Genomic DNA, 24,445 nt, shown 5'->3' with positions numbered 1-24,445 from the left:
AACTTTTTAGCATACATTTATAATTTAATGAATAAAAAAATTGCTTTATAAGATGAAAGTATATTACAGCTTTTTTTATTTACAAACTTCAAAAACACACATAGTATAATATGTTAATATAACATTTAAAATTGTATATTCATTTCAATATTTAACAAATATGGTTTGTTGTTTTTTGGATTTCACCAAATGTGTTGTGAAATATATTTTCCAACGACGTATAGTAGTATAGTATGTAAATATTTATTTTAATAAAAATGTATAGATATAATATAAATAGAGTTTAAAGAAAAATGAATAATTTAACCATGTTATTAATATAATATAAATGTGGTGTAGAAGGAAAGTGAATAATTATTAATCTATGATATATTAGTTTTGGAGGGAAAAAATTGTGAGAATTAACCACAAAGAGACATGTGTCCACAATTAGTTAACTTTATTAGAATAGGTAGATTATGATACAATACTTTTATTTTGTTTATTTTTTATCACACTACATAAACAATACATGAGCTATTAATTAAGTTTATATTTTAGCGGAACATTTTGTTTATACTTATCCCACGCCCCGGAATTTTCCCGTACCCGCAATGTAGGTATGCTCCTGTCTATGTGAACCCGAAACAGGCCAACAAGATTCGGTTAGGGGTATCCCGTATACATTTACAAACCCATCTTGAAGGTGATCAACTACCCATTTGTTAACCGCATCTGTATAATGTATTCCGTCCCAACTGATACGCTTTGACGGGTTGTCGCAAGGTATAAAAGCATTCCCTTTTATCGATATGCATCCCGATAAAATATCCGCGAAGCCTACAAACATTCGATTACATCAATAATCGCCAAAAATCTTAACCATTGGAAAAGGGTGACAACTGACAATTTTACCCCTGAAAACTAAATGGCATACGCCTGCTGAAAGACGGGGTATGCATAACACTAAAAAAATATAATTAAACGGGTAGTTTAAGTTTTCACGGTTGGCATGTCCAACCTGACATAAGCCTGAAAATCGTGTCAGATATGGACCGGAACATGATACGACCCAAAAATGGTGTGAGACATATGAACTCGAATACGACACAAATATTCGATTGTTGACACAAACACGACCTGTTGAACCCAAAATCTTTTTTATTTTTTATTTTCTTATATTAATACTTAAAAATAACAATTTTACACAAAAATATAGATGTACATAAAACAACTAGATTTTAACATAAACCATCCAACCAACTTAATTTAGGACACAAAACACATAAACACAACCTGTTTAGCTAAGCGGGTTCATGGGTTCGAATCAAAACTGACATGGACCCGCAAATTTCGTGTTAACTTAACATCATCAAAATAGTTGTTTACCATGCTTGGTTGGTTCACTAATAAGAGAATATTTGAGAGAGTAAACATCAGCATACAACAATGTTGATTCTTGAAGTTGTGATCCGAGTTTCGACACCTCATCTTCGAGTTGTTTATTAAATTCTTGTGCTACTTTGTTGTATGATTCCACACACCCGCGTTTGTCTGCATTTCCCGGAGCCGGTGGATAATTCTTGACAAAAAATGGCATGCACCCGATTGGACCCGTGTTTTGAATCCAAAATTTTCTTGCTCCTTCTTCATAAAGTTGCTATGGCAAAATCATCAAACTAGTTATTTTGAAGAAACATTAATAAAACCAAAAACAAGGGTGCAAATGAGCCGAGTTGCTTGCGAGCTACTTGAGATCAAAAATCTAGAAACGAGTTCTAGTTGAGCCTCTAATAAAGCTCATTTAGTTATTGTGTGGGAAAGTTGTTTAGGTTCATGGCGCCTTATGTACTTTTAAGTTTGACCTCTTTTGGTCTTGTACTTGCCCTGCTTGCGATGTGGGCATATAATGTATATATGTGTGGACCCTCGGGTGGGGAAAAGTGAAATTGCACTAATTTTGACGTTATTTTACTAATCTCGTGAAAATAACGTTAAAACTGGCGGAAGGTTAATCAGGCATCACGTGGTGACGTTGATAGCCGAAAGACAAGGGTACATGCACCAATCGGTGGTATCCTGATGGTTGAGTGTTATGTGCCTTATGTCCAAGGCTTGATGCAAAACTATTATCGAGCCGGAGGTCTCACCGGAAGCAGCCTCTTTATTCCTAAAGGGTAGAGGTAAGGCTGTCTAAATCTTACCCTCCTCAGATCCTACCAAAGTTTTGCTATTGGTGGGATATACTGAGTACGTGATGATGATGATGATGACTGCAAAGTCGAGCTTTGGGTCGTTTAATGTACAACATGTTTTTCACAAAATATGTAAAAACATTTAGAAACTTATATAAATTAATTAATATACAATAAACGAACCGAGCCCAAGTTTGAAAAATGAGCCGAGGTCAAGTCTAGTCTGCTCGTTTGCAATCCTAATCAAAAAACATCTAAATAAAATACCTTAACAGCAGAAGATAAGTTATTAATCATATCAGGAATATATTCCATCACTTCTTCTTGCATTAATAAAAGACCGCCATGAAGATCATTTTGTCCTATGTCGAATGCATAAAGGGCGCAAGTATAATCCTCGGGTCTTGGAAGACGGGCTTTAAGTTCATTACTTTTGGCTATAACATGTTTAGAAAGATTTATTAAATGTTGAAACTGTGAGGGTGTTTGGGATTGCTTCTTTAAAATGCTTTTTGCTTTTTGAAGAGGCAAAATGTCCAAAATGCCCCTCCAAAAGCACCTAAAAGCTTTGGAGGGGCATTTTGGACATTTTGCCTCTCCAAAAAGCAAAAAGCACTTTAAAGAAGCAATCCCAAACATACCCTGTGACACTAAAATGACAAATAACATGTATGATGTATGCATATAATATATACCTTCAAGATATAAAGCGGACGCTCGCTTTTTGAATTCTTGATGCTGAAACAGTTGTTCAGTAAGAGTTATAAAGCCAAGTCTTGTTTAGTGACACAGCATCCTGCAGCTGAATGGTAGCTCCACTTAGAGCAAAATTTGCACCGTGTCGAAAATTTGTCCCGATAGAATCCACATATGCACTTAGAAATGGTAAGCCTAGTTTTTCAGCTGCACATATTGGTTCACAAATTTAAACCCGTATACAGATATCGAGTTTTTGTAATTGTAATAATATTTGACATGTTTGTTATTGCGTTAGCCTTTGAATCTCTTTGTAAAGATTCAAAGGGAAGCTCGTTTAGGCTCGTTGAGTGTTAACAAGCCTTGTGCATTTTTTAGCTTTACCATTTATGGACTTCTATGGTTTTTTTTTTTTTACTTCTATGTTTTGATTTCACACTGCACTTCCGACCTCGAGCCGAGCTTTGGCTCGTTTAAGGTACTACACAAGCTCTAGACGAGCTTAATCTCGTTTATAGTTTTTCTCAAAATATAAAAAATAATCAAAAATGTATAAAAACTCATAAATTTATAATAAAAGAGCTTAGTCCAAGCTTTAAATCAACCCCACATGGATATTAATCAAAATAAACTATATATGTGTATATGTATATATATGTGTGTGTATGTGTATATATATGTGTATATTTGGCTTGTTTAAAGTTTTTCTCAAAATATATAAAAATAATTTAAAACGTATATAAATCCATTAATTAAAAAATAAACGAGCCTAGTCCGAGCTTGAAAAAACAACTCACGAGCCGAGCTCGAGCTTTAGAAAAAATGCTCGAAACGAGAGCTCTCGTCGATTAAAACGAGACAAACTCAAGCCATCGAGCGCCGAAAAATCCCAAATCCATAGGAAAATATTTCTTGTCCCGCCACTGCAAACTTAAAATATAAAATTATTATTTCATTAACACTTTTTTCAGATAAAATTTACCTATGAAATCAATGATTAGACGCCCGTCCGAACACCTGCCAGAAGGTTTATGAAAATAAGTCATCCCATAAGGATATGGGATTGCCTTAAACACAACAGCAGCACCTCCAGTGTCTGCATTTGAGTCACCAAAGTTGTATATTGCTGGAAACTCACAATAACTTGACTTATTATTATTATTATTAGTAAAATAAATGAAGAATGTGGCAACTAACAGAGCTGCAAATGCTATTGTTAGACTTCTTGTTTTCCAGCCCATAGTTGCAGGTTGTGATTTGTGAATAATTGTTGGTGAATTTAAGTAAAAGATTTAGTCCGGATTTTTATCAAACACTTGGTGTGTGTTTTAAAATTAAGTCAAAAAATGTTCTAGTTATTTTGCTCAAATTTGATTTACAAGAGCTCGAGCACGATGTTTATTATTTATTAATTAATTTATATACACAAGTACACAACTTGCATGCATGCGGCCCACGTTAAATTATTATTATCTATAGTAAAATAGACAAGATGCCTTTTTTTTATTGCTTTTTTTCCAAATATGTGTGTTTTTTTAGTGTTTTTTTCCAAATATGTGTATGTTTTTTTATTTTGTTTTTCCATATTTGTGTCGGCTTGCCGTCTAACGCTCGGGTTTTACCAGAACCCATGTTTCAAAGCTCGAGTTTTACCAACGTCTGGGTTTCACCGATAACACACTCTGGTTAACACTCGGGTTTTACCAACGTTCGGATTTTTCTGACCGAATAAATGCCGTTTTATATATTTTAATTTCTTCTATATGCTAATATTCATTTTATATGTTAATTTGACGAACTTACTTTTTCCTTTTAATTATGCTACCGTAAAATGTAACCGATACCATCTTAATACAAGTCGAGTCACTGTCGCAACGTCCGGGTGTTTACCAACTGAAAAAGCATTGTTTTAAATTATTTAAATTTTATATAATAAGCTATAGGGAGAGTATCAAGAGAAAACTTAAAAACTCATAAAAAATTGATTTTAATTAAAAGCAAAAAAGTATTTTCAAATTTCCGTTTTTGCCATTATTCTTATATTTTGTTACTCTTCACTCGAAAAAAATAAAATATAATACAAAAAGACATTGTAATGCGCATAAGTATTACTGTGCGATATTGTTGTATTACACTTGTGTATTACTATGTATTTTTATGTTCAATAGTGTTTAATGTAGTGCACATGTACATTAATGTTGTGTTACACATACGTACTAATGCGTATTCGATGTGTGTATTAGTCTTATATTGCATATATACAATAGTGTGTATCAAATATGTGAAATGGTGTTGTATTCTTTGCAATGCAACACTCTTGTATTATATATGCAATGCACACTATTACACATGTGTACTACACCGACGAGATTACCACCGAGGTGTTTTTAACAATATCAACATATAAAAATAATGGGAAAAAAAGAAACTACAAAAAAAATAAAAAAAAAAGTTAAAAATAATTCTTTAAGAGTTTTTAATTTTTCTCTTTTAACATATTATTTTTTGGTTTTTTATTTTTAATATATTAATTTGACGAATCTTTTTTTAGTTTTAGTTCTAGTACTGACAGAGCTCACATTGACTTGCCGTTGCAACGCCCAAATTTTACTGACTAGTTTTCACAAGTCCTAGAATTCCGTCGGATAAGGAATATTTCATTAAAATTTATGTTATCTTTTATGTTGAGTCAATTTGTGAATGCATGTATTATAATAATAAACACACACCCTTGTGATTTGTACAGGCTGGACGGCCTCATGGAGAGTTATTTTTTTTTCGTGGCCCAACGAAACCGAACCCCTCCTGTCGAGAAGCTAGCAAAGGACGAGAACAACGAAAACAAAAGATTACAAAGAGAAACTAGACCAATCAATATCCAAAAACTTTATTCTATTTTTTATCCACATAAAACTTAACACTTTTATCTCGCTAAGGATTTTTTCGATTATCACAAGCTCGTCCTCGAATAAAAATTTGTTCTGAGCTCTCCAAATACTCCATATCTTCACCTTCACCATCATTATCGACTTCACCATTTGCCTCTTATGTTCCTTCTCCGGTACAAGTTTAAGGAGTTCAAAATACCTTTTATTGAATCAACTCCAAACTGGGCTAGCTTATAGCATCTACTAATGTTACACCAAATCACCGCCGCTATATAGCAGCTAGAAAAGAAATGACATGACCCTTTTGACTCGAACCCGTACCCACCCGACCCGAACCAAATTAACCCCTTTTTTGTATCAACTCGTTCCGACCTTAATCCAGTTTTACACATGACCCGAGCTCACTCGACTCTGCTGGTTCTAACTGGTAATGACATAACATGTTAATCTTTAAAACTAAAAAAGTATATCAATCTCATACTTAAATTAAATAGAATAAAATGTTCGTTTTTGTTATCTAATTTTTTAAGAATAACATTAACGTTTGAAAAGAGTTATGACCGTTAAATGTAACTATTTCAAAAGTAAGTGAAGTTAAGGGACCAAAGTTGTACTTATTTTTTTAGAATTCGTAGACATTGATGACTAAAAGACCAAATTGCCCCTAGTAACTAATAATTTTATGCATTGTAAATTGTACTTAAAGTAGATAGTTATGTACTTATTAAATTTTAATAGATCCTTGCTATTTGTTTTATACTCCGTAATATATATATATATATATATATATATATATATATATATATATGTTTCCTTCTATTAAACCAACCTCCACAAATAAAATTTTGTGTTATTTATACGCAATACTCCCTATCGTCCTTAAGAAATCATGGGTCCGCCACTACATATTTCCCGCCTCATAAAGTGCTAAAGCCTGGCCACATTTGTAAATTGTAACAAAAGTAATTACAAATATCCGAAAACAAGAGAACCGTAAACATCATTCTTTTAACGTTATCTATGAGAACCTGAAACGGGCAAACAAGATTCGGTTAGGGGTATCTTGGATGCATTTACAAACCCGTCTTGAAGGTGATCAGCTACCCATTTGTTAGCTGCTTCTGTATAATGTATACCATCCCAGTTAATGTACTCTAACGGGTTGTCGCAAGCTTTCTTAACGTCCACATCTTCCCATAATAAACATTGGCCTAACGGATCCGTGAAGCCTGCATACATTCGACTTCATTAATATACTGGTAAAAAGATTTTAAATTTAAAGGGTAGATTTCATGGTTGGCGGGTCCAACCAGACACAAGGTCGAATATTGTGTCAGACATATGAACCCGAACACGCCATACATATTCGCAGGTTGACACAAACACGACCTGTTGAACCTGAATTCTTTTTATTTTCGCATTAATATACTTTAAAATTACAATTTTACGACAAAAATATAAACGTGTATAAAACAACTAGATTTTAATTATAAAATATTACGTAAACTATCCAACCGACTTTATTTACGACATAAGATACATTAAAAAAGATTTTAAAAAATACACAGGGGTTAAACAAGTCAACCCGTGACCGGGCTGACACAAACACAACCCATTTAGCTAAACAGGCTCACAGGTTCGACCCAAAACTGACCCGAACCCACGAAGTTCGTGTTAACTTAACATAATCAAAATAGTAGCTTACTGCTTACCATGCTTGTTTGGTTCACTAATGAGAGAATATTTGAGAGAATAAACGTCAAAATACATGAATGACGATTCCTGAAGTTGCATTGCGAGTTTTGACACCTCATCTTCGAGTTGTTTATTAAACTCTTGTGCTAATTTGTTGTATGATTCCACACACCCGACTTCGTCTGCATTTCCAGGAGCCGGTGGATAATTCTTGACGAAAAACGGTAGGCATCCGATTGGACCCGTGTTGATAATCCAAAATGTTCTTGCTCCTCCTTCATAAAGTTTCTGTAACAAAACCATCAAAAGAAATCCGTATTTATTAAGAAGCGTTAATGAAACCGAAAAAAATCTAAATAAATACCTTAATAGTAGAAGATAAGTAATTTATCATGGTGGGAATATATTTCTTCACATCTTGTTCTTTCATTTTTGTAATCCCGGCATGAAGATCATTTTGTCCTATGTCGAATGTGTAAAGGGCCCGAGGGTAATCCTCGGGCCTTGGAAGACGGTCTTTAATTTCGCTACTTTTTAATGTAGTTAGAAATATTTATTAAATATCACACCGGATGCTACATGACATAATATAGATATGCATGAAAATGACAAATAACATGTATGTATATACCTTCAAGATACAAATCGGAAGCTCGTCTTTTGAATTGTTGAAACTGTGACAGTTGTACAGGAAGAGTTAAAGAGTTAAAAGTCTTGTTTAGCATCAAAGCATCTGCGGGCTGAATGGTGGCTCCACTTACAGCAAAATTAGCACCGTGTCGAAAATTTGTTCCGATAGAATCCACATATGCACTTAAATATGGCAATCCTAATTTTTCAGCTGCACATATTGGTTCAAAATTCAGAATTCAAATTTATTGTTTTGGTGATAATATAGTTGACGTGTTTGTTATTCATAAGGTTAAAAAAACGGTTGCAGACCAAAAAGTTACTAGTTTTGACTAGTACTTGTAAACGGGTGGGGTTGGGTCACGAGTCAGAACGGGTTAGGTTCGGAACAGGTCGATTCAAGAAAGGTTTATTTTGGTTCAGATTGCGACGAGTTGTGTCAAAAGGGGTCAGGTGGTTTAAAAAATAATTTTTTTAAATCTCTGTACATTTCAGCTTTGTTTATGCTTTTCAGCACTGGTTACACACGTTCTGGCGATGGTTAAACGTGTGGCTTAGGTTACGTGTGTTTAAATGCCGGTTAAGCGCACCAGCCCGGGATGGGGTTTTTATTTCCGAATACCCGTACCCATTCAGTATTTGTAGCCGTACCTGTAACAGCCTATTCGGTACATGTATCAGTACCAAGATTTTAAGGTTTCGATATTCGGTACTTACGGTTACGGGTATCGGTATTTTGGTGCTCAGCACCAGTTTGGATTATGTAGAGGTTTTTATTGGGATATCCGACATTCAACCCGTGCGTATCATCTACAAGCGCTTCAAGGATTCAAGCGGTACCCGTTGGTACCCATTTGGTACCAGTCGTGTACCGGTACCCGGACTGATTCAGTTTATTTGTTACTCGTACCGGTACCGATACCAAGTTCAGTGGAGATTTAAAAAAAAACAAAATGGTACCAAAACGGGTACCGTACCGAAAGTACCCGCACCATAAAATTCAACACAGTACTCGATACCCAGTTTTACTGATTTTCGGTACCGATTATTTCGGGTATGGGTACGGTACCGATCTCATTCCTAGATTACAGATTCAACCATAACTTCAAGGAAAATAAATCTTTATATCAAATTCTTGTTAGCCATACTAACTTCAAAGTTTATACCTTTGAATCTTTTTGTCAAGATTTTAGGGCCGGCAACTGGACACCTGTTTAAGCCACGACAAGACCTGTTAATAAAAAAAGTGCGGCATGTAAATTTTTTATATTTTCTTAAATAACTGAAACCAGTAGGCTAGACTCCATCAGTCCATCATTTCCCCTTATTGGCGCACGATACTTAAAACTGTCTTATAGTCATGACATATAAAGTAGTTAAACGAGTCGTATTCATGCTTGATACTTGTGTTAAGCGTGTCGTTTCTAACTTGTTTAGCCACAAATTGCCAGCCCTGCAAGATTTGGATTCCATCTCTCTAAAGTCAACTCCAAAGTCAACCAAAACATCAAGATTCAACCAACATTTTTTTAAAAAAGTACCCTTTAATGGATAAACTTGCCTATAAAATCAATTGGACACCTGTTTAAGCCACGACAAGACCTGTTAACAAAAAAAGTGCAGTATGCGATTCTTTTTATTTTTCTTAATAATCGAAACCAGTAGGCTCTATTTTAAAACTATTTTAAAGCTATTGGCACATCGTTTTCCCTTATTGGCACATGATACTTAAAACTATTTTAAAGCCATAGCATATAAATCAGTTAAACGAGTCGTATTCATTTTTAATACTTGTGTTAAGCGTGTCGTTTCTAACCTGTTTAGACACAAATTGCCAGCCCTGCAAGATTTGATTCCATTTCTCAAAACTCAACCAAAAGATCAAAGATTCAACCAACTTTTATAAATAAAAAATACCCTTTTATTAATAAACTTACCTATAAAATCAATGGTTAACCTCCCATCAGATAACCTGCCAGAAGGTTTATGAAAATAAGTCATCCCATAAGGAAGAAGGAGTGGACCAAACACAGCAGCATCGGCTCCGGTATCCGAATTCGAGTCACTAAAGTTGTATATTGCAGGAACTTGAAAACAACTTGATTCTTGCTTCATTAAATTATTATTAATATTTTGGATTCTTGCTTCTTTAAACACTGTGAAAATGGAGTATGTGGCAACTAACAAAGCTCCAATTGCTATTGTTAAGTTCCTTGTTCTGAAGTCCATAGTTGCAGGTTGTGATTTGTGAATGAATGTTGGTGAAATTAAGTTAAAAGTTTCAGTCAGGACTTTTATCAAACACCTTGTGCGCACTTGAAGATTATGTTTTTTTAGGTGTTTAACATGTTTGGTTATTATGGTTTTTTTAATTGGTTGATTAGTGCCTGCCACCTGCTCAATTGTTTATTAGCAATACAAGTAAACAATTTTTTAATTTTTTTTTCTAAAATGACGATTTTCTTGTGTATTAAAACATAGCCATTATATTGTTTTAACCGGGTTCAATCTGGATTCAAAGTTTGGCTTGGACGTTTCCAAAGAAAACCATACCCCGCCGGCCATTTGACAGTCGTTGTGTCACTACGCCACAAGTGGTGATTATACAAATACACAAACAGGGGATCGAACTTGGGTCTACCCAAGCCTCGTATTACTACGTCATAATTAAGGATTATACAAATAGGGGTGTACTGAAAATAGAAATAGTAAATTAGAAAAAAAAAACACCATCCCACTCGTTATACACATGTGATTGTTAAATCGTACCAGCGGGTTGGGTGGGACAACCGTCCCACCAACCAACAGTTTTATCAGTTTGATTGTTTAACGGTTCAATTTTGTTTGTTTAAACGTTAATATCTTTTTTTTTAGTAAACTGCGGTTTTTGTCCATGTGGTTTGTTCAAATCTGCGGTTTTAGTCCAATAGTTTCAAATTTGCGATTTCTGTCCCAGTGGTTTCATTTCACTTGCAATTAAATCTGAATTCATTAACCCCGTTAAGTATGGCCGTTAAACCCATCAGCTTACCCTTCACGTGAGGGGCAGTTTTGTCGTTTTCCCCCAAATACACCCCAGCCCCTCACGTGAGGGGGGCTTGCGAATTACGACTGGGGTTTATTTGGGGAGAAAAAGGACAAAAATGCCCCTCACATGAGGGACACGCCGGTGGTTTTAACGGCCAGACTTAACGGGGTTAATGAATTCGGGTTCAATCGCAAGTGAAGTAAAACCACAGGGACGAAAATCGTAAAGTTGAAACTATTGGACTAAAACCGCAGATTTGGACAAATCACGGGGATAAAAACCGCAGTTCACTCTTTTTTTTTAAATAAAGTTTTGATTTTAAAGAATCCTAAGAGGTTTTTGATCATAATAGATATTAGCAAATGAAAAAATATAAACAACAAAAAAAAGCAAAAGTTAAATGGTTGGTTCCAAGTTCTAGATAGGACAAAAAAAAACGTCAAAACTGGACTGTTAGGACCTCAAACCGGCCCGCTTGCTTCGGTTTGACACAGTGTAGTCGCTTTCAACGGTTTATTAACAGGATTTTATGTTTTTTCAGGAGTAAAATGAAAATCTTTTACATTTAATGATAATTTAAATTCTAGTTTTCAATTTTCAAGATAATATTATGATTTTAAACTAATTAATAAACTTCTATGATTAGGGTATATATGATCAAGGAGGAAGATCATTTTGGATACATTATACGGGTCTATACCGTCAACTAATCACAGCCGGACAAGTGGACAAGCACGGATGTGTGGGCCCGTTCAATGAACTCGCTCGCTTTTTTAACCATCGACTAAAAAAACTGTTGAAAAACTGCGAGAGGATCTACCCAAGGCCGCGATTACTTATGTTGATGTCTATTCGGTCAAGTATGCACTCATTACCCGTGCAACATGATACGATGAGTGGTTTCTATTGGTTTATTTTATCATAATATTACTCGTTTTGACCTGTCATCCAACTTTTTAATACTATCTATTGATTATTATACAATTGAGATAAAATATTTTAGTGGCGGGTTCAACGGGGCACAAGATTGTTCAAAAAGCTTGAATTAATTAATCATTTTGTTAATTAATTACCAATTGGGATAAAATATTTGAGTCACATGTTTAATAATTTTTTATAAATTATTTATAATAAAATGTAAAAAAATTAAAATTTATAAATTCGATTCGCTTTTTTCGCTTTTTATTACATGCAAGTTTTTACAAAACATATATCAAACCGTCGGTTTGTTTCGGTCACGAATCGGTTTTTCAATTTCTAGCACACCAAAGTCACCTGTCATGTTATTATCTCGCCCCACACACTTAACTTTGAAGCTATGTTAGCATCTCATGCTAACAATGCTCTAAAAAAACAGCTAATCAAATCAATACATGTCTTAAGGCCGGCTAAGTTTACTTGCTGAATGCAACTTTGAGCTTCTATAGCCCCCATTTTACACGTATATTATTTCGATCTGTTACTTTCGTGAACATTGTATTTTTAAGGGTTTTTTTTCTTCCGCTGAATCCTAGTAGTCTTAGTAGGTTATTCCTATTAACCATTTGGCTTAATTTCGACGCCTATTTTGCACATTTTGTCGATCAATTTGTCTATTCTTCCGATTTTCGCTAATAAAATATACCATAATAAATATATAAAAAAAAGTAATAAAGTAAATATCTTTGGTGCAGTGCTGAATAATGACTTTTTGGACTTGATGTAAATGGAATATTGTACAACTTTTATTATTAGTCACACACTTGTTACAATGAAAAAGATGTAACTTGGCTAGTCACTAGTAGAATAATGTCACTTCTATTATTAGTAACTTTGTATATAAATGTTAGTAGAAATATCTCCTTATCAGCTTCTTGACTTGTAGCCTCTCTCTTTCTCTAACTGAAATGGAAGTCATGTGTAAGATGCTAGTTTTTGTTACATTATTACTTCCGATTTCGGCATTCGCTTTGTCGGAGTGTAACTTTCCGGCCATATTTACCTTCGGCGATTCAAATTCTGATACTGGGGCTTTACTATCGATGTTTGGGCAAAATGCTGCTCAGGCACCTAACGGGGAAACTTATTTCCATACTCCTGCTGGTCGTCTTTGTGATGGCCGTCTTATAATCGATTTCATAGGTACGTAACTAACTGAAGAATTGGAAACGAGTGTGTTGCACGACTCTAGTCTGGCAGTCTATTAGTACAAATATATTTTTATATTTACTTGAGAATAAAGAAGAAAATATAGGGATTTCAATTATTTGTAAGACAGTGTTAAGTTTCATGTATTAATAAGAGAAAATGATAAAGTCTAGTATACTAATTTCAGTTGTTTAAGAAAATTAAAAAAATACACATATCACAATTTTTTATTAACATGTCTTATCGTGTCTTTAACCCCCCCCCCCCCCCCCCCTTATTACAATTGACCCCTAATTAGACCTAGAAGAGTATGAATCTCATGGTCACGATGTATGGTCCTACCCTTCAATTGGAAGTCCAAGTCGTCGATGGTGGTGGCCATTTCTCTATTGATCTGGTCGTTCCGTCTATGATGGAGGAAAATAACTTGAAAAAACGCTTAGTGGAGGAAAATAACTTGAAAACCAGTACTAGGACTATTCTGATACATTTCTTTAGTTATGGTTTGTGCTAGTCAATAAGTCATAATTGAGATTATTAATATCTAATATTCATGTGTTTTTTAGATTTTCATGTTGTTTTTATGGACATAAAAGTAAACATTTGTCTGATATGTATATTAAAAAATCAAATATATTAATGAGATGAATATATAAATGAAAATTTATAAACGTGTACATGAGATTGTGACAGTTGGACCAATAAATACATCAACTTACATCATACCATTAATACGAAAAGATTTTACAAATATCCATAAATAATTTATTAAAGTTAATAAGATGTAAAATTACAATATATAACTTACTTTTTTTTTATGTAATTATTATTTTAAGGTACTTTAGGTTTTAGCTGAAGGTTTAGAACTATCTTATCTTAGTTCATATCTGGATTCAATGGGTACAAATTTTAGTCATGGAGCCAATTACGCAACTATCGGATCCACAATCCGACGTCAAAACACTACTATTTTCCAAAGCGGGTATAGCCCGATTTCCTTAGATGTTCAATACGCAGAGTTCAACCATTTCTTAGCCAAATCCCAAACAATCCGTCAAAAAGGTACATGTTCTTGACTCATTATAACATTAATAACTTGTACATCATGAGATACTATAATACAATGGTGTAGGAGACGTCTTTAAGAACATGTTCCCGGAAGAGTACAAGTTTTCTAGCGCGTTGTACGTGTTTGATATAGGCCAAAACGATCTCAGCGCGGGGTTTCAACTTAATGTCTCCCGAAGAAGTTAAAGCTTACATTCCAAATGTTATATCATGGTTGACCCCTATTATTAAGGTGCGAAATTGATGGGTCATATAACGGGTCAAAACATGTATTTTTCGTTTTGTATTATGAGGTGGCAGAGCCAGAAATTTATTCCTGCGGGTTCAGGATTTTTTAATGCTCGAATTTTTTGACGTCAAAGATTTCGGGCCCAGGTAGGTCGGGTCGGGTTGGGTCAGTCATTCGGTCAACTAAATAGAATGAACATCACTATTATAACAAAAATACATTGTCAACATTCAACAAATTCAAGTATCATTCATATAACCGTCTCCCATTTAGAATGTTTGTTGGTAATTTTTATAGCTTCTTTTAAAGCTTTTTATATTTTATATAAAAAAATATTCATTACTAAAATTTGTTTTAACTAAAATTTTTCATAATCAATGGGTTCGATTATTTTTTTAGAATGATATTAAGTTCGCCCGCCGAAAAAGAATATGTTCGCTTGTTAATCCGTACATATAGGTTGTATATAAAACCGAAAAAAGACCGCGTTCAGCCGAACCAGGTAGTTAGCATGCATGTGGCTCCGCCACTGGTGTTTCATGCTGTAAACGAGTTGAAATGTTGAACTCGAGCTCAACTTGTCCAAAGGTCGTGCCGACTCGTGTTTTTAGTCTTTTAACTACAACTGTATATATTTTTTGCAAATATTCATATATGTATGTATATAGGGTCGGGATCACGTACAAAGTGAGGTTAACGCGCAAAACGAAGAAAGAAACACAAAGTGCAATTTATATAAATAATGTAAACACAAAGTGGCATTTATATAAATAATGTAAACACAAGTGGCATTTACAACTCGAGTAATAATTATTACGCTACCAGTGAAACTATAGCGTAATTGTTATTACTCAAGTTGAAAATGTGTTATAACATAATTACGCTATTCAACATAATTACCAAATTGTCACCGCATGTTTCTCCTCCTTCACTCACATTTGCTCGTTTTAAAACCCGACCCGACCAACTTAAAAGTAACTAACTCTTAATATGGTTGTCAAAAAACAGAAGGTGTATGCTCTTGGTGGCAGAACATTTTGGGTACACAACACAGGACCAGTTGGTTGCTTGCCTTATATCTTGGATACTAAAGCGATCACGGCGGCACAAATGGATAAATATGGTTGTGCCACCGAGTATAATGATGTTTCACAGTATTTTAACCAGAAACTCAAGGAAGCCGTAGCCCAACTCCGGAAAGATCTTCCTTTGGCCGCAATCACCTACGTTGATATCTATTCGGTCAAATATTCACTCTTTGCCCGATCAAAAGAGCTTGGTACGTTTATGTTTTTTTTTTAGGTGGTAAGATGGTTGTAGAGATGACAAATGAACCTGAACCTGACGGGAAAACCTGAAACCTGGAGCATTTAAAAAAAACTAAGGATGTTGGCGGTCCTGTTTAGTCGGTTTTGACAAAAATTATGAGCCAACCCGGCCAAAACAGAATCGTTTGAGCCGTGTTTTTAGATTGGAATCATTCCATTAGATAAAAAGTGAAAAAACAAAATTAATAGAAGAGATTGGTTAAATCAACACTATATATGTATTGTTACTTAAGATACTTATAAGTATTATAAATGTTTGATACATACTAATTTATTTTAGTTAAATTTATATAGATAAAAAAGTTATGTTTTAATGTTTTTTATTTGCCAAAACCGAACCAGCCGATTTAGCTTGGTTTGCGTAGTTCAGGCAATTTCAACGATTTTTTTAACACTCCTAGGTGATATCGGTCTGATTACCCGAAACACACACTCATTTAGATGAATCATACTAGTATACATTTTATTATCTTTTTAAACCAAGTAATAGAATAATCTACTGATTCACTAATTATAATTTTCTTTTATATTTCTAAATTTATAGAAAAATAAAGTTATATAAAATTTAAATAGGTAGAAATGTATTTGGGAATCCTATTGGGTAAAATATTAACAAACTAATAGTTATACTCAATACCCGTTATCTGGCATGAGACACAGTTTTATAATTAGATATGGGACCGGGATTACCAATATTTGTCTCATTGCCATGAATAGGGTGGTTTGGGTAACCTTATGGGTCAACACCTTACATACTTAAACGGGTCAACAGGATTCGATGATCCGTTTTTGGTGTGTTGTGGGTACGGAGGAAAGTACAACTTCAACAACGCAATGAAATGTGGGAAGACGAAAACATTGAACGGTACAAAAATCGTGGTTGCCAAGTCTTGTGAAGACCCGTCATCACGAATCAACTGGGATGGGACCCACTATACTGAGGCGGCTAACAAATGGGTGTACAGTCAGATTGCTGACGGGGCGTACTCTGATCCGTCTGTTCCATTAAAGATGGCTTGCCATGGAAAGGAGGACTTAACATATATGTATTTTTGAGTCACAAAACTAACTTACCGACACCGAACAAGCGAATAAGGTAACTAACCGGATACTTTTGTCCGGTTTTAGGGCATGTTATTTGGTTTCGGTTGCAGTCACTATATCTATATTGAGTGTTTACTATTTTAGTATTTATCTTTTACTATTGCGGACTTGGGAGGTAAGGTTTGTCATCACCTCACACTGTCTAGTCCTAAGTAGTCTGTGTGGCGAGTGTAACATTATTCTATTTAGTAGGTGTTACTTATCACTATTGTAGTACTCATTTCTATGCTATTACATCTTTGTAAGGTGGTTAAAACATATTGTTAGCCTTAACATTCTCATATGCTCTTTAGTGGTTTTACTACATTTTATGTATAAGATACAAGCTAAGCGGTTAATGCGGAAAAATATCTGATATTGGTCAAAGACCGATATTTGTGATATTGGTTATCATACTGGGATATCGATAATTTTAATATAATGTAAATAGCAATTTAACACTAATAATTCAGTAAACTCTCCTACCATTAACAAATTAACCTTTTGCAACTTGCAAAACACTAACAATTGTAGCAAGTAGTAACTGATTAAGACTTAAAAACACTAACATTGAACATTAAAAATTGAAATTTCAGACTTCAACCATTTATATCGGAAACATTGGTGATATATCGGTAAAATGTCGATCGGTCAATATCGCCAATATTATCTGTATTAATATTTTGACTGATATTTTACCAACGAACCGATAACCGATATATCACGTGACGACTGCATAGGATACAAGATAGCGATGCATAAAAAAAATACGCGGTAATATATGTTGTTACGCGCAAGAACATATGCATAAAATACAAGTCAATGGTATAAAAATTGGCTAAAACCAACTTAATATACAAATTTTAGTTTAATGCATGAGATATAAGTCACTACATAATAATAATAATAATAATAATAATAATAATAATAATAATAATAGAGAGGTCCTAGACATCATCACCAAGAGCAAAAATGACCAAAATGGCCAAATTTCTGCAACGTAAAACTCTTAATGCACAATGTACAAGTCAGTCAATGCACGATTACTTACTCGGGTTATTGGAAAGCTTTCAAGTCAATTATCATGACTGTTATATCATCTAAACTACCTCTCTTTACAGCAAGGCTCACTAGCTCCTTGCATGCATCCACAAGCCCAAGGCCCGGGCCCTGGGCCGTGGTCTTAACAAATGAGACCAGTTGTCGAGCCGTGTTTTGTGGTTCATCATTTTCACTATTTTCATTGCATTTCATTCGTTTGACCCGATAAACTTTCTTCGTCATGCATCGTGTCGCAACATCAATAGCTTCTTGATTTCCAACCTAAGAACACATTTGAGGTCAAATTTGTTACTTTTCGAACTAAAATTTATTAAAATTTTGTCGGTAGATGTTGCGATATCTCGTATCAGTTTGTAGAGTTTGTTATATAGTATAAGGTAACCATCTCACTTTTTATAAAAAAAAAATCTTATAATTCCGGTTAATTCAAGGTAGAATTTAGCTAGTTTGACCTCAATAGTCAGAATATGCAAGATATATGTGTGTTGTTATTTATCATCATAACTAGTTAATGGACACTTTGAACTTGTTTGATGTGTAAACGGATCGAACTTGTCACTTATGCACACTAGCAAAAGAAACCGAATATGTTTTGACCTCGGGTCAAACCATGAGAGACTATATATACATATATATATATATATATGATCAGGATCATGTGAGAACTATTTGAAAATTGAGAACCATGAGAACCATTTTCGACCACAAAAAACGCAAAAATGAAAAAAGTAAAAAAACTAAAATTCTTATTTTCATTCCGGTTTTATAAAAAAAAAAGTCTCAGTTTAGCTAAATTATTCATATATGTATAATATGTATATATATGTACATACATTTTTTTTAATACACATATGTACAATTTAAGGTAAATGATAATGTACATATGTGTGCATTACGTAACTAAAGATTAAATGAAATTATACACGTGTATATAATATGAAGTTTTATTTATTTATTTTTTTTATGAAACCGGAATGAAATATAAGAATTTTGGTGTTTTTACTTTTAAAAATTGTTGTTTTTTTTTGTTTTATAATTTTTTAATTGTTTTTTTAGAGGTTTTTTTAGTGGTTCAAAATGGTTCTCAAAGTTCTCAATTTTCTAATGGTTCTCTTAGGATCCTTACCATATATATATATATACACACACAATAAAAGTATCAAACAATGCATGATATTATTAAATTACCTCATCCCACAATCCATCAGAAGCCAAGATTAGATACTCTAAATCATCTGTCAATGGTAAACTCTTGGTCTCGGGTTCACCCGAGACCCAATCTTTCAAATGCGCATCACCTATGCTTCTCGAGACAGCTAGTACACCATGAACCCTCCATGTCCCGCGATGCAGCTCTACATATCCTCCCTATATCACACACATTATTTGTTTCATGTTTAAACGAGTCATTTTTATTCAAACTATTTAATATAAAACACACCTTATCTTGTATCCTTTTATGTTCGTCGTCTTGTGACGCTTTGTGATCCTTAGTTAAGCATTCGGCCTTTCCGTTTTTGGAAATAACCGCTCTGCAGTCGCCTAAATTCGACACGAAAAGCTCTTTTTGTTTTATAAGAGCAGTGACACAACAAGCACCACTTTCTAATCCCTGCATGTCATTACCATAAAAAATAAGTTGGTGGTGGTGTTGTTTTTTTTTTTTTTTTTTTTTTTCTAATTCAAGGTCAAATATTTGACTTCACATATTTATTATTAATTCACTGCTATTATTTGGAGCTAAATATTTGTATATGTGACTTTGTCATTGGAATAGTATGACTAAGTCTAGATCTTGAAATATTAAGCAAACATTGAACAACTCTTAACTAACTTGACTTATAAGGCTATAACTAGGCTGGTAAACATTTATGTTCGTGTTCGTCCATTTAACTTTAATTGAACATGAACACTTAATCGAACTAATATTTGGTGTCTATATCCGTTTGTTTAAATAACAAACATGCTCGTGTTCGTTTATTTGTGGAAGGTTCATGTACATTTTAATCTTAACATGAGAACGTAGGAAATAATACCAATTTATAAAAAAATGAGAACCTAAGAAACAATAACAACTACAATACCAATATACATAAACAATGATTTATAATAGCAAAGAAAAAAACCTAAAAATTACAATAAAAGAATCAAAATCAAGAACAAAATAATAACAACATATACCAACAAATACTTATAACAGCAAAAGAAAAAATATAATAATAACAACAAAATATAAATAAGCAAATACTTGTAACGTCTCATACTCGAAAATTAGCAAATATGAACAAAAAATAACACCAAGCACCTATAAAAATAAACCTAATAATAACAACAAATTCGTTCTCACTGTTTTCATGTTAAGAATAAAATGTATTTGATCCTGTTTCTCGTTTATTTAAACTCAAAGCAAACAGTTCACGTACATAATTGAACAAAAATAAACAAACAGAATTGAACATACTTAAATGAATGCAAACAAACATAAATGAACACAAAGAAACATAAACGAACATAAAAATATATATGAACAAACATAAATGAACATGAATAAACTAACATATACGAACGTTCATGAACAAAAATGAACGAACGAAACATGTGTTCATGCTGTTTATTAAATAAACGAACTTCCCACCGAACGGTTCACGAACAGTTCACCGAACGTTCTATTTGTTTACATGCGTTGTGTATTTTTAAGTTTTTTTTTGGTCTTCTATGTATTAATTTCACACTCCACAACCCAGCTCGAGCTGAGCTTTGGCTCATTTAAGGTACTACCCAAGCTCGAGCGAAGCTTAGGCTCATTTAAGTTTTTTCTCAAATATAAAAAAATAATTAAAAACATACATAAATTATAAACTGATTAATAAATAATAAATGACCCGAGCCCGAGCTAGAAAAAAACTAACGAATGGAGCTTGAGCTTTAAAAAAATGCTCGAAACGAGCTGATCTCGAGCCTTGTCAAGCTCAGGCTCTGCTCGGCTCATTTACACCCCTAGTTTACATACTTGGAACTAAACACTTGTAACACTTGGTATGTGACTTTGTCATTGGTATAATAATAATATGACCAAGTCTAGATCTTGAAAAAGTAAGCAAACATGTGAACAACTCTTAACTAACTTGACCTATATATAACACTACAAGTCTATATTAAGTCTATAAGACCTAGTCAAAGTGTTATTATTAAACATACATTTAACACTATTGTCACAATCTATAACACAATTTCTATGCACATAGTCTAAGCTTGGAATGAGATATAGAATTCTTAAATACATGTTTGTTTCTTTCAAACCAAATTGTTTACTTAATAATATTGTTAATAATATTAAGTACTAATATTCAAACCTGTTTAAGGAACTCATCATCAGTTTTCATGAATGCAGCTTTGACAGCTTCTTGTATTGATGTATTCTCTGAACATTTATCCAACATATCGAATACGTTCGAGTGTAGATTCTTCGATACATACTCTGCAGCCTTGCTACCTCCGTGCCCGTCATATACCCCGAAAAAACCCTGATTTCACAGCTAAAAATCGGTTAATCGAACATTAAAATTAAGGGTGTGCATGAAAACAAAAAAACTGAACAAAAACAAAACCGACGGTTTGGTTTTAAGCTTACGTGCGTTTATTTCAACACCAAACTTATAGTTCGGTTTTGGTTTTATCTTGATAATCACTAATTAAATATCTCGGTTTTGATAATGACTAAATATCTCGGTTTTACATGTAATAAACACAGAAAAAAAACTAACCAAAACAAATTCATAGATTTTCATATATATATATTTTTTAATTTTATTTTGAGTAATTATATGAATTTAATAAAAATGTAACTCAAAGATTTAGGCAAAATGTATAATAATCAAAGATTTAGGCAAAATGTAGCTCAAATGGCAAAATCGAACTAAACCGAACTGAATTTTCAAATTTCCATATTTTTATTTTAAGTAATTTATACGAATTTAACAAATATGTAACTAAAATATTTAGCCAAAACGTATAATAATCAGTTAGTTATTAACTAACAAAATGATTTAAAGCCAAATTCATTATTTTCTGCTCGGAATTTTCAAAACTCAAATGACAATACCGAACCAAACCAAAACCGAACGGTTTTCAAAAATTCAAAAACCGAAGATACACTTCAAATCATAATTCAAAAGTAGGTTTTTTGCTTCGGTTTTAGCCCAAAACCAACCCAAACATAACCATGATTTAAAATTTTCATAAATTCATTATTTTTCGTCCCAAAATTTTTAACCACAAACCGATAAACCGACCCGAAACCGAACGGTTTTCAAAAACTCAAAAACCAAAGTTTCGATTTTTTTTCAGTTTTAGCCCAAAACCGACCCAAACCGTACCGCAATTCACAACCATATCATCTTCGGCCCAAAACTTTCAAGCACAAATGCAAAACCAACCCGAAACCAAACCGTTTTCAAAAATTCAAAAACCAAAGTTTCAATTTTTATTCCGTTTTAGCCCAAACCCGACCTAAACCAAACCACAATTCAAACCCATATCATCAATCACATCAATTTCAAATATACCTTATCGGTTTTCGAATCCGACACAATCGTATGCGTATCTTCCATAAACGACTTCCGGCCTTTAACCGAACACACACCCACACCAAACCCACTTCCCAATTCCACACCTTCAGCTCTCAATCCACAATTTCTCGATTTCAATTCATCGGTGGATAATTCGGTTAGTTTGAGCAAATTCGGTATTTCGATCATCGGCGGCCGTTTTCGCTTCTTCGTGTGATCCGGGGGTGTGGCGGTGATGCCAATACATTCGTTGGTGATGTCGGAGAAGCGGAGGGTGTTTGGAGGCATCGGAGTGGTTTTACGGTGGCCGGAAAATGTTTTCCGGTGAATGATGATATTAAGTTAGAAACAGGGGAAGGTTTTGAGAGGTTGAATAATAATATTAAGAGGGGTGAGAAGTGTAACGGCTACTTTGGGCTTATAATAATAATTAATAATAATATAATGATAATAATAATAATATTAATAATGACTTTCTGGATTATTTAATGACCATTTTGCCCTTTGGTCTTGGTCTATACATAGGTGAAGAAAATTGTAAAGCAAAGTCTTGCAAGGTTTTTTTTATATAAGTGTTTTAGTCTGTGTGTTGGGGTGGAGCGGGTTAATGCGCTACGTGTTCGAAATGTATTGTGAGGGAAGTCGGATGGTGTCAATGTTTGTTCGATGTGTTATGGTGAAAGTTTTGTGGAGAAAGTTTCGGAATCAGAGATGATGGGCAGAAAGTGAAGATGTAAGTTGAAAGGGAGAGAGTTTCATTACGAAAGATGAGGGGTCAAAAAGTATATATGTGAAACTTTTGTGGCAAACGTTTAATGAAGCAAAGTTAAAGTTAAAAGTTTTGTGTAGAAGTATAGGTTAAGCATCTTCAATGACAAAAAAAACTGAAATTAATTTGCATATAATGCAAATAATCAAGTCACATATAAGTAACTGAATCCTTGTACTTTGTGTCGTGTTCTTAGAATCAGACTGACCAGTTGTCCTGTTGATACATTTAGAACATCTAGGTAGGTACTGAATAAACTGTAACAATTGTTTTATAAGTGTTTCTGACAAATATATCTAGCCTTTTTTTCTAAATCATTTATTGTTCCTTTTACACTAGGTATCACAATTTGTTTATTCAGACCACATGTTATAGGCTAACTAAAAAGCTCATAATGTGTCACGTGAACAATGAGCTTTAACTAACCAATTCTCTAACTATCATGCTATGGTTTAATTAAAATTTTAAAAAATAAAACTTTGATTGGTTAATTTTGAGTGGACCACATCTCATTGATACAATTTTCACGTTAATGGGTTAGCACCTCCCATTTTAGCACCCAACTTTCACAAGCTGGTTTTGGTGTTTAGCGATGATGTGGTTTTGGCACCATCCAGTTGAACTCCCACAACAAGTAGTCTTAATATTTATGAACTTAAGGAGTGTTTGGGATTGCTTATTTTCATTAACTTATAATTTATTAACTTTTTAAAAAGTAATAAAGTTTTTGGGATTGCTTATATTGTGAGAGGAAAAGTTCCATAAGTTACACTTTTGTAACTTATTAACTTAATAAAAAATTATAAGAAACTAAAATAAGTAATCCCAAACACCCCTTAAGTAAGTTGGTGTTTAGATTTACAAGGATAGAAACTATAAGGGCAATTATGTCATTGTAGCTTTTAGATATAGGAGTGAAAGGTTAAAAAATAACGTTAGAGCGGGTCGTTTGTTGGATGAGTCAAATAACGGCCGTTTGGTTTTAAAAGAAAAGTCAAAATTGTTGAACAAGGCAAAAGTCAAAAGCTGTTGGTTGTAGAGTGAACCACACCTCATCTCATTTATGGCGATAATTATATAAAATGACTACTATCATTTTA

The 24,445-nt window shown here is 33.6% G+C and overlaps 2 protein-coding genes and 2 pseudogenes across 4 annotated transcripts; 1 reads left to right on the top strand and 3 right to left on the bottom strand.

Moving 5' to 3' along the window:
* Positions 1–1,230: 1,230 nt before the first annotated feature.
* LOC143573081 (GDSL esterase/lipase At5g14450-like) lies at positions 1,231–4,111 on the bottom strand (annotated as a pseudogene). Its single transcript, XR_013142363.1, has 4 exons — positions 3,853–4,111; positions 2,870–3,077; positions 2,442–2,611; positions 1,231–1,639 (listed from the first exon to the last, which is right to left on the bottom strand). The product of XR_013142363.1 is annotated as a GDSL esterase/lipase At5g14450-like (transcript).
* A 2,644-nt stretch (positions 4,112–6,755) lies between these two features.
* LOC143573079 (GDSL esterase/lipase At5g14450-like) lies at positions 6,756–10,406 on the bottom strand. Its single transcript, XM_077058061.1, has 5 exons — positions 10,021–10,406; positions 8,085–8,294; positions 7,818–7,987; positions 7,471–7,741; positions 6,756–6,987 (listed from the first exon to the last, which is right to left on the bottom strand). The coding sequence occupies exons 1-5, from the start codon at positions 10,310–10,312 to the stop codon at positions 6,773–6,775; spliced, it is 1,158 nt and encodes a 385-aa protein (XP_076914176.1). The 5' UTR covers positions 10,313–10,406; the 3' UTR covers positions 6,756–6,772.
* A 2,563-nt stretch (positions 10,407–12,969) lies between these two features.
* On the top strand, positions 12,970–17,225 carry LOC143573057 (GDSL esterase/lipase At3g26430-like; annotated as a pseudogene). The gene is made up of 5 exons (XR_013142360.1): positions 12,970–13,232; positions 14,091–14,300; positions 14,371–14,538; positions 15,544–15,814; positions 16,636–17,225. The product of XR_013142360.1 is annotated as a GDSL esterase/lipase At3g26430-like (transcript).
* Positions 17,226–17,855: 630 nt separating this feature from the next.
* On the bottom strand, positions 17,856–23,038 carry LOC143573056 (putative protein phosphatase 2C 14). Its single transcript, XM_077058036.1, has 5 exons — positions 22,574–23,038; positions 21,362–21,532; positions 19,450–19,620; positions 19,197–19,376; positions 17,856–18,269 (listed from the first exon to the last, which is right to left on the bottom strand). The coding sequence occupies exons 1-5, from the start codon at positions 22,862–22,864 to the stop codon at positions 18,003–18,005; spliced, it is 1,080 nt and encodes a 359-aa protein (XP_076914151.1). The 5' UTR covers positions 22,865–23,038; the 3' UTR covers positions 17,856–18,002.
* Between the last annotated feature and the right edge of the window lie 1,407 nt (positions 23,039–24,445).

Source organism: Bidens hawaiensis, unplaced genomic scaffold, assembly GCF_021521415.1.
Source record: "Bidens hawaiensis isolate Kalapana, Puna unplaced genomic scaffold, B.hawaiensis_p1.1 tig00026193_1, whole genome shotgun sequence".
NCBI lineage: Eukaryota > Viridiplantae > Streptophyta > Magnoliopsida > Asterales > Asteraceae > Bidens > Bidens hawaiensis.
This window is presented reverse-complemented; position numbering and strand designations above follow the sequence as displayed.

Excerpts from the sequence above, each read along its gene's own strand:
- LOC143573056 (XM_077058036.1), bottom strand. The coding sequence starts at position 22,864 with ATGCCTCCAAACACCCTCCGCTTCTCCGACATCACCAACGAATGTATT. Across the intron at positions 21,533-22,573 it reads CGGATTCGAAAACCGATAAG|GGTTTTTTCGGGGTATATGA; the intron begins GTATATTTGAAA and ends CTGTGAAATCAG. Across the intron at positions 19,377-19,449 it reads ATAAAAGGATACAAGATAAG|GGAGGATATGTAGAGCTGCA; the intron begins GTGTGTTTTATA and ends TGTGTGATATAG.
- LOC143573079 (XM_077058061.1), bottom strand. The coding sequence starts at position 10,312 with ATGGACTTCAGAACAAGGAACTTAACAATAGCAATTGGAGCTTTGTTA. Across the intron at positions 7,988-8,084 it reads TTCCGATTTGTATCTTGAAG|AAAGTAGCGAAATTAAAGAC; the intron begins GTATATACATAC and ends TAACTACATTAA. Across the intron at positions 7,742-7,817 it reads ACTTATCTTCTACTATTAAG|AAACTTTATGAAGGAGGAGC; the intron begins GTATTTATTTAG and ends GTTTTGTTACAG.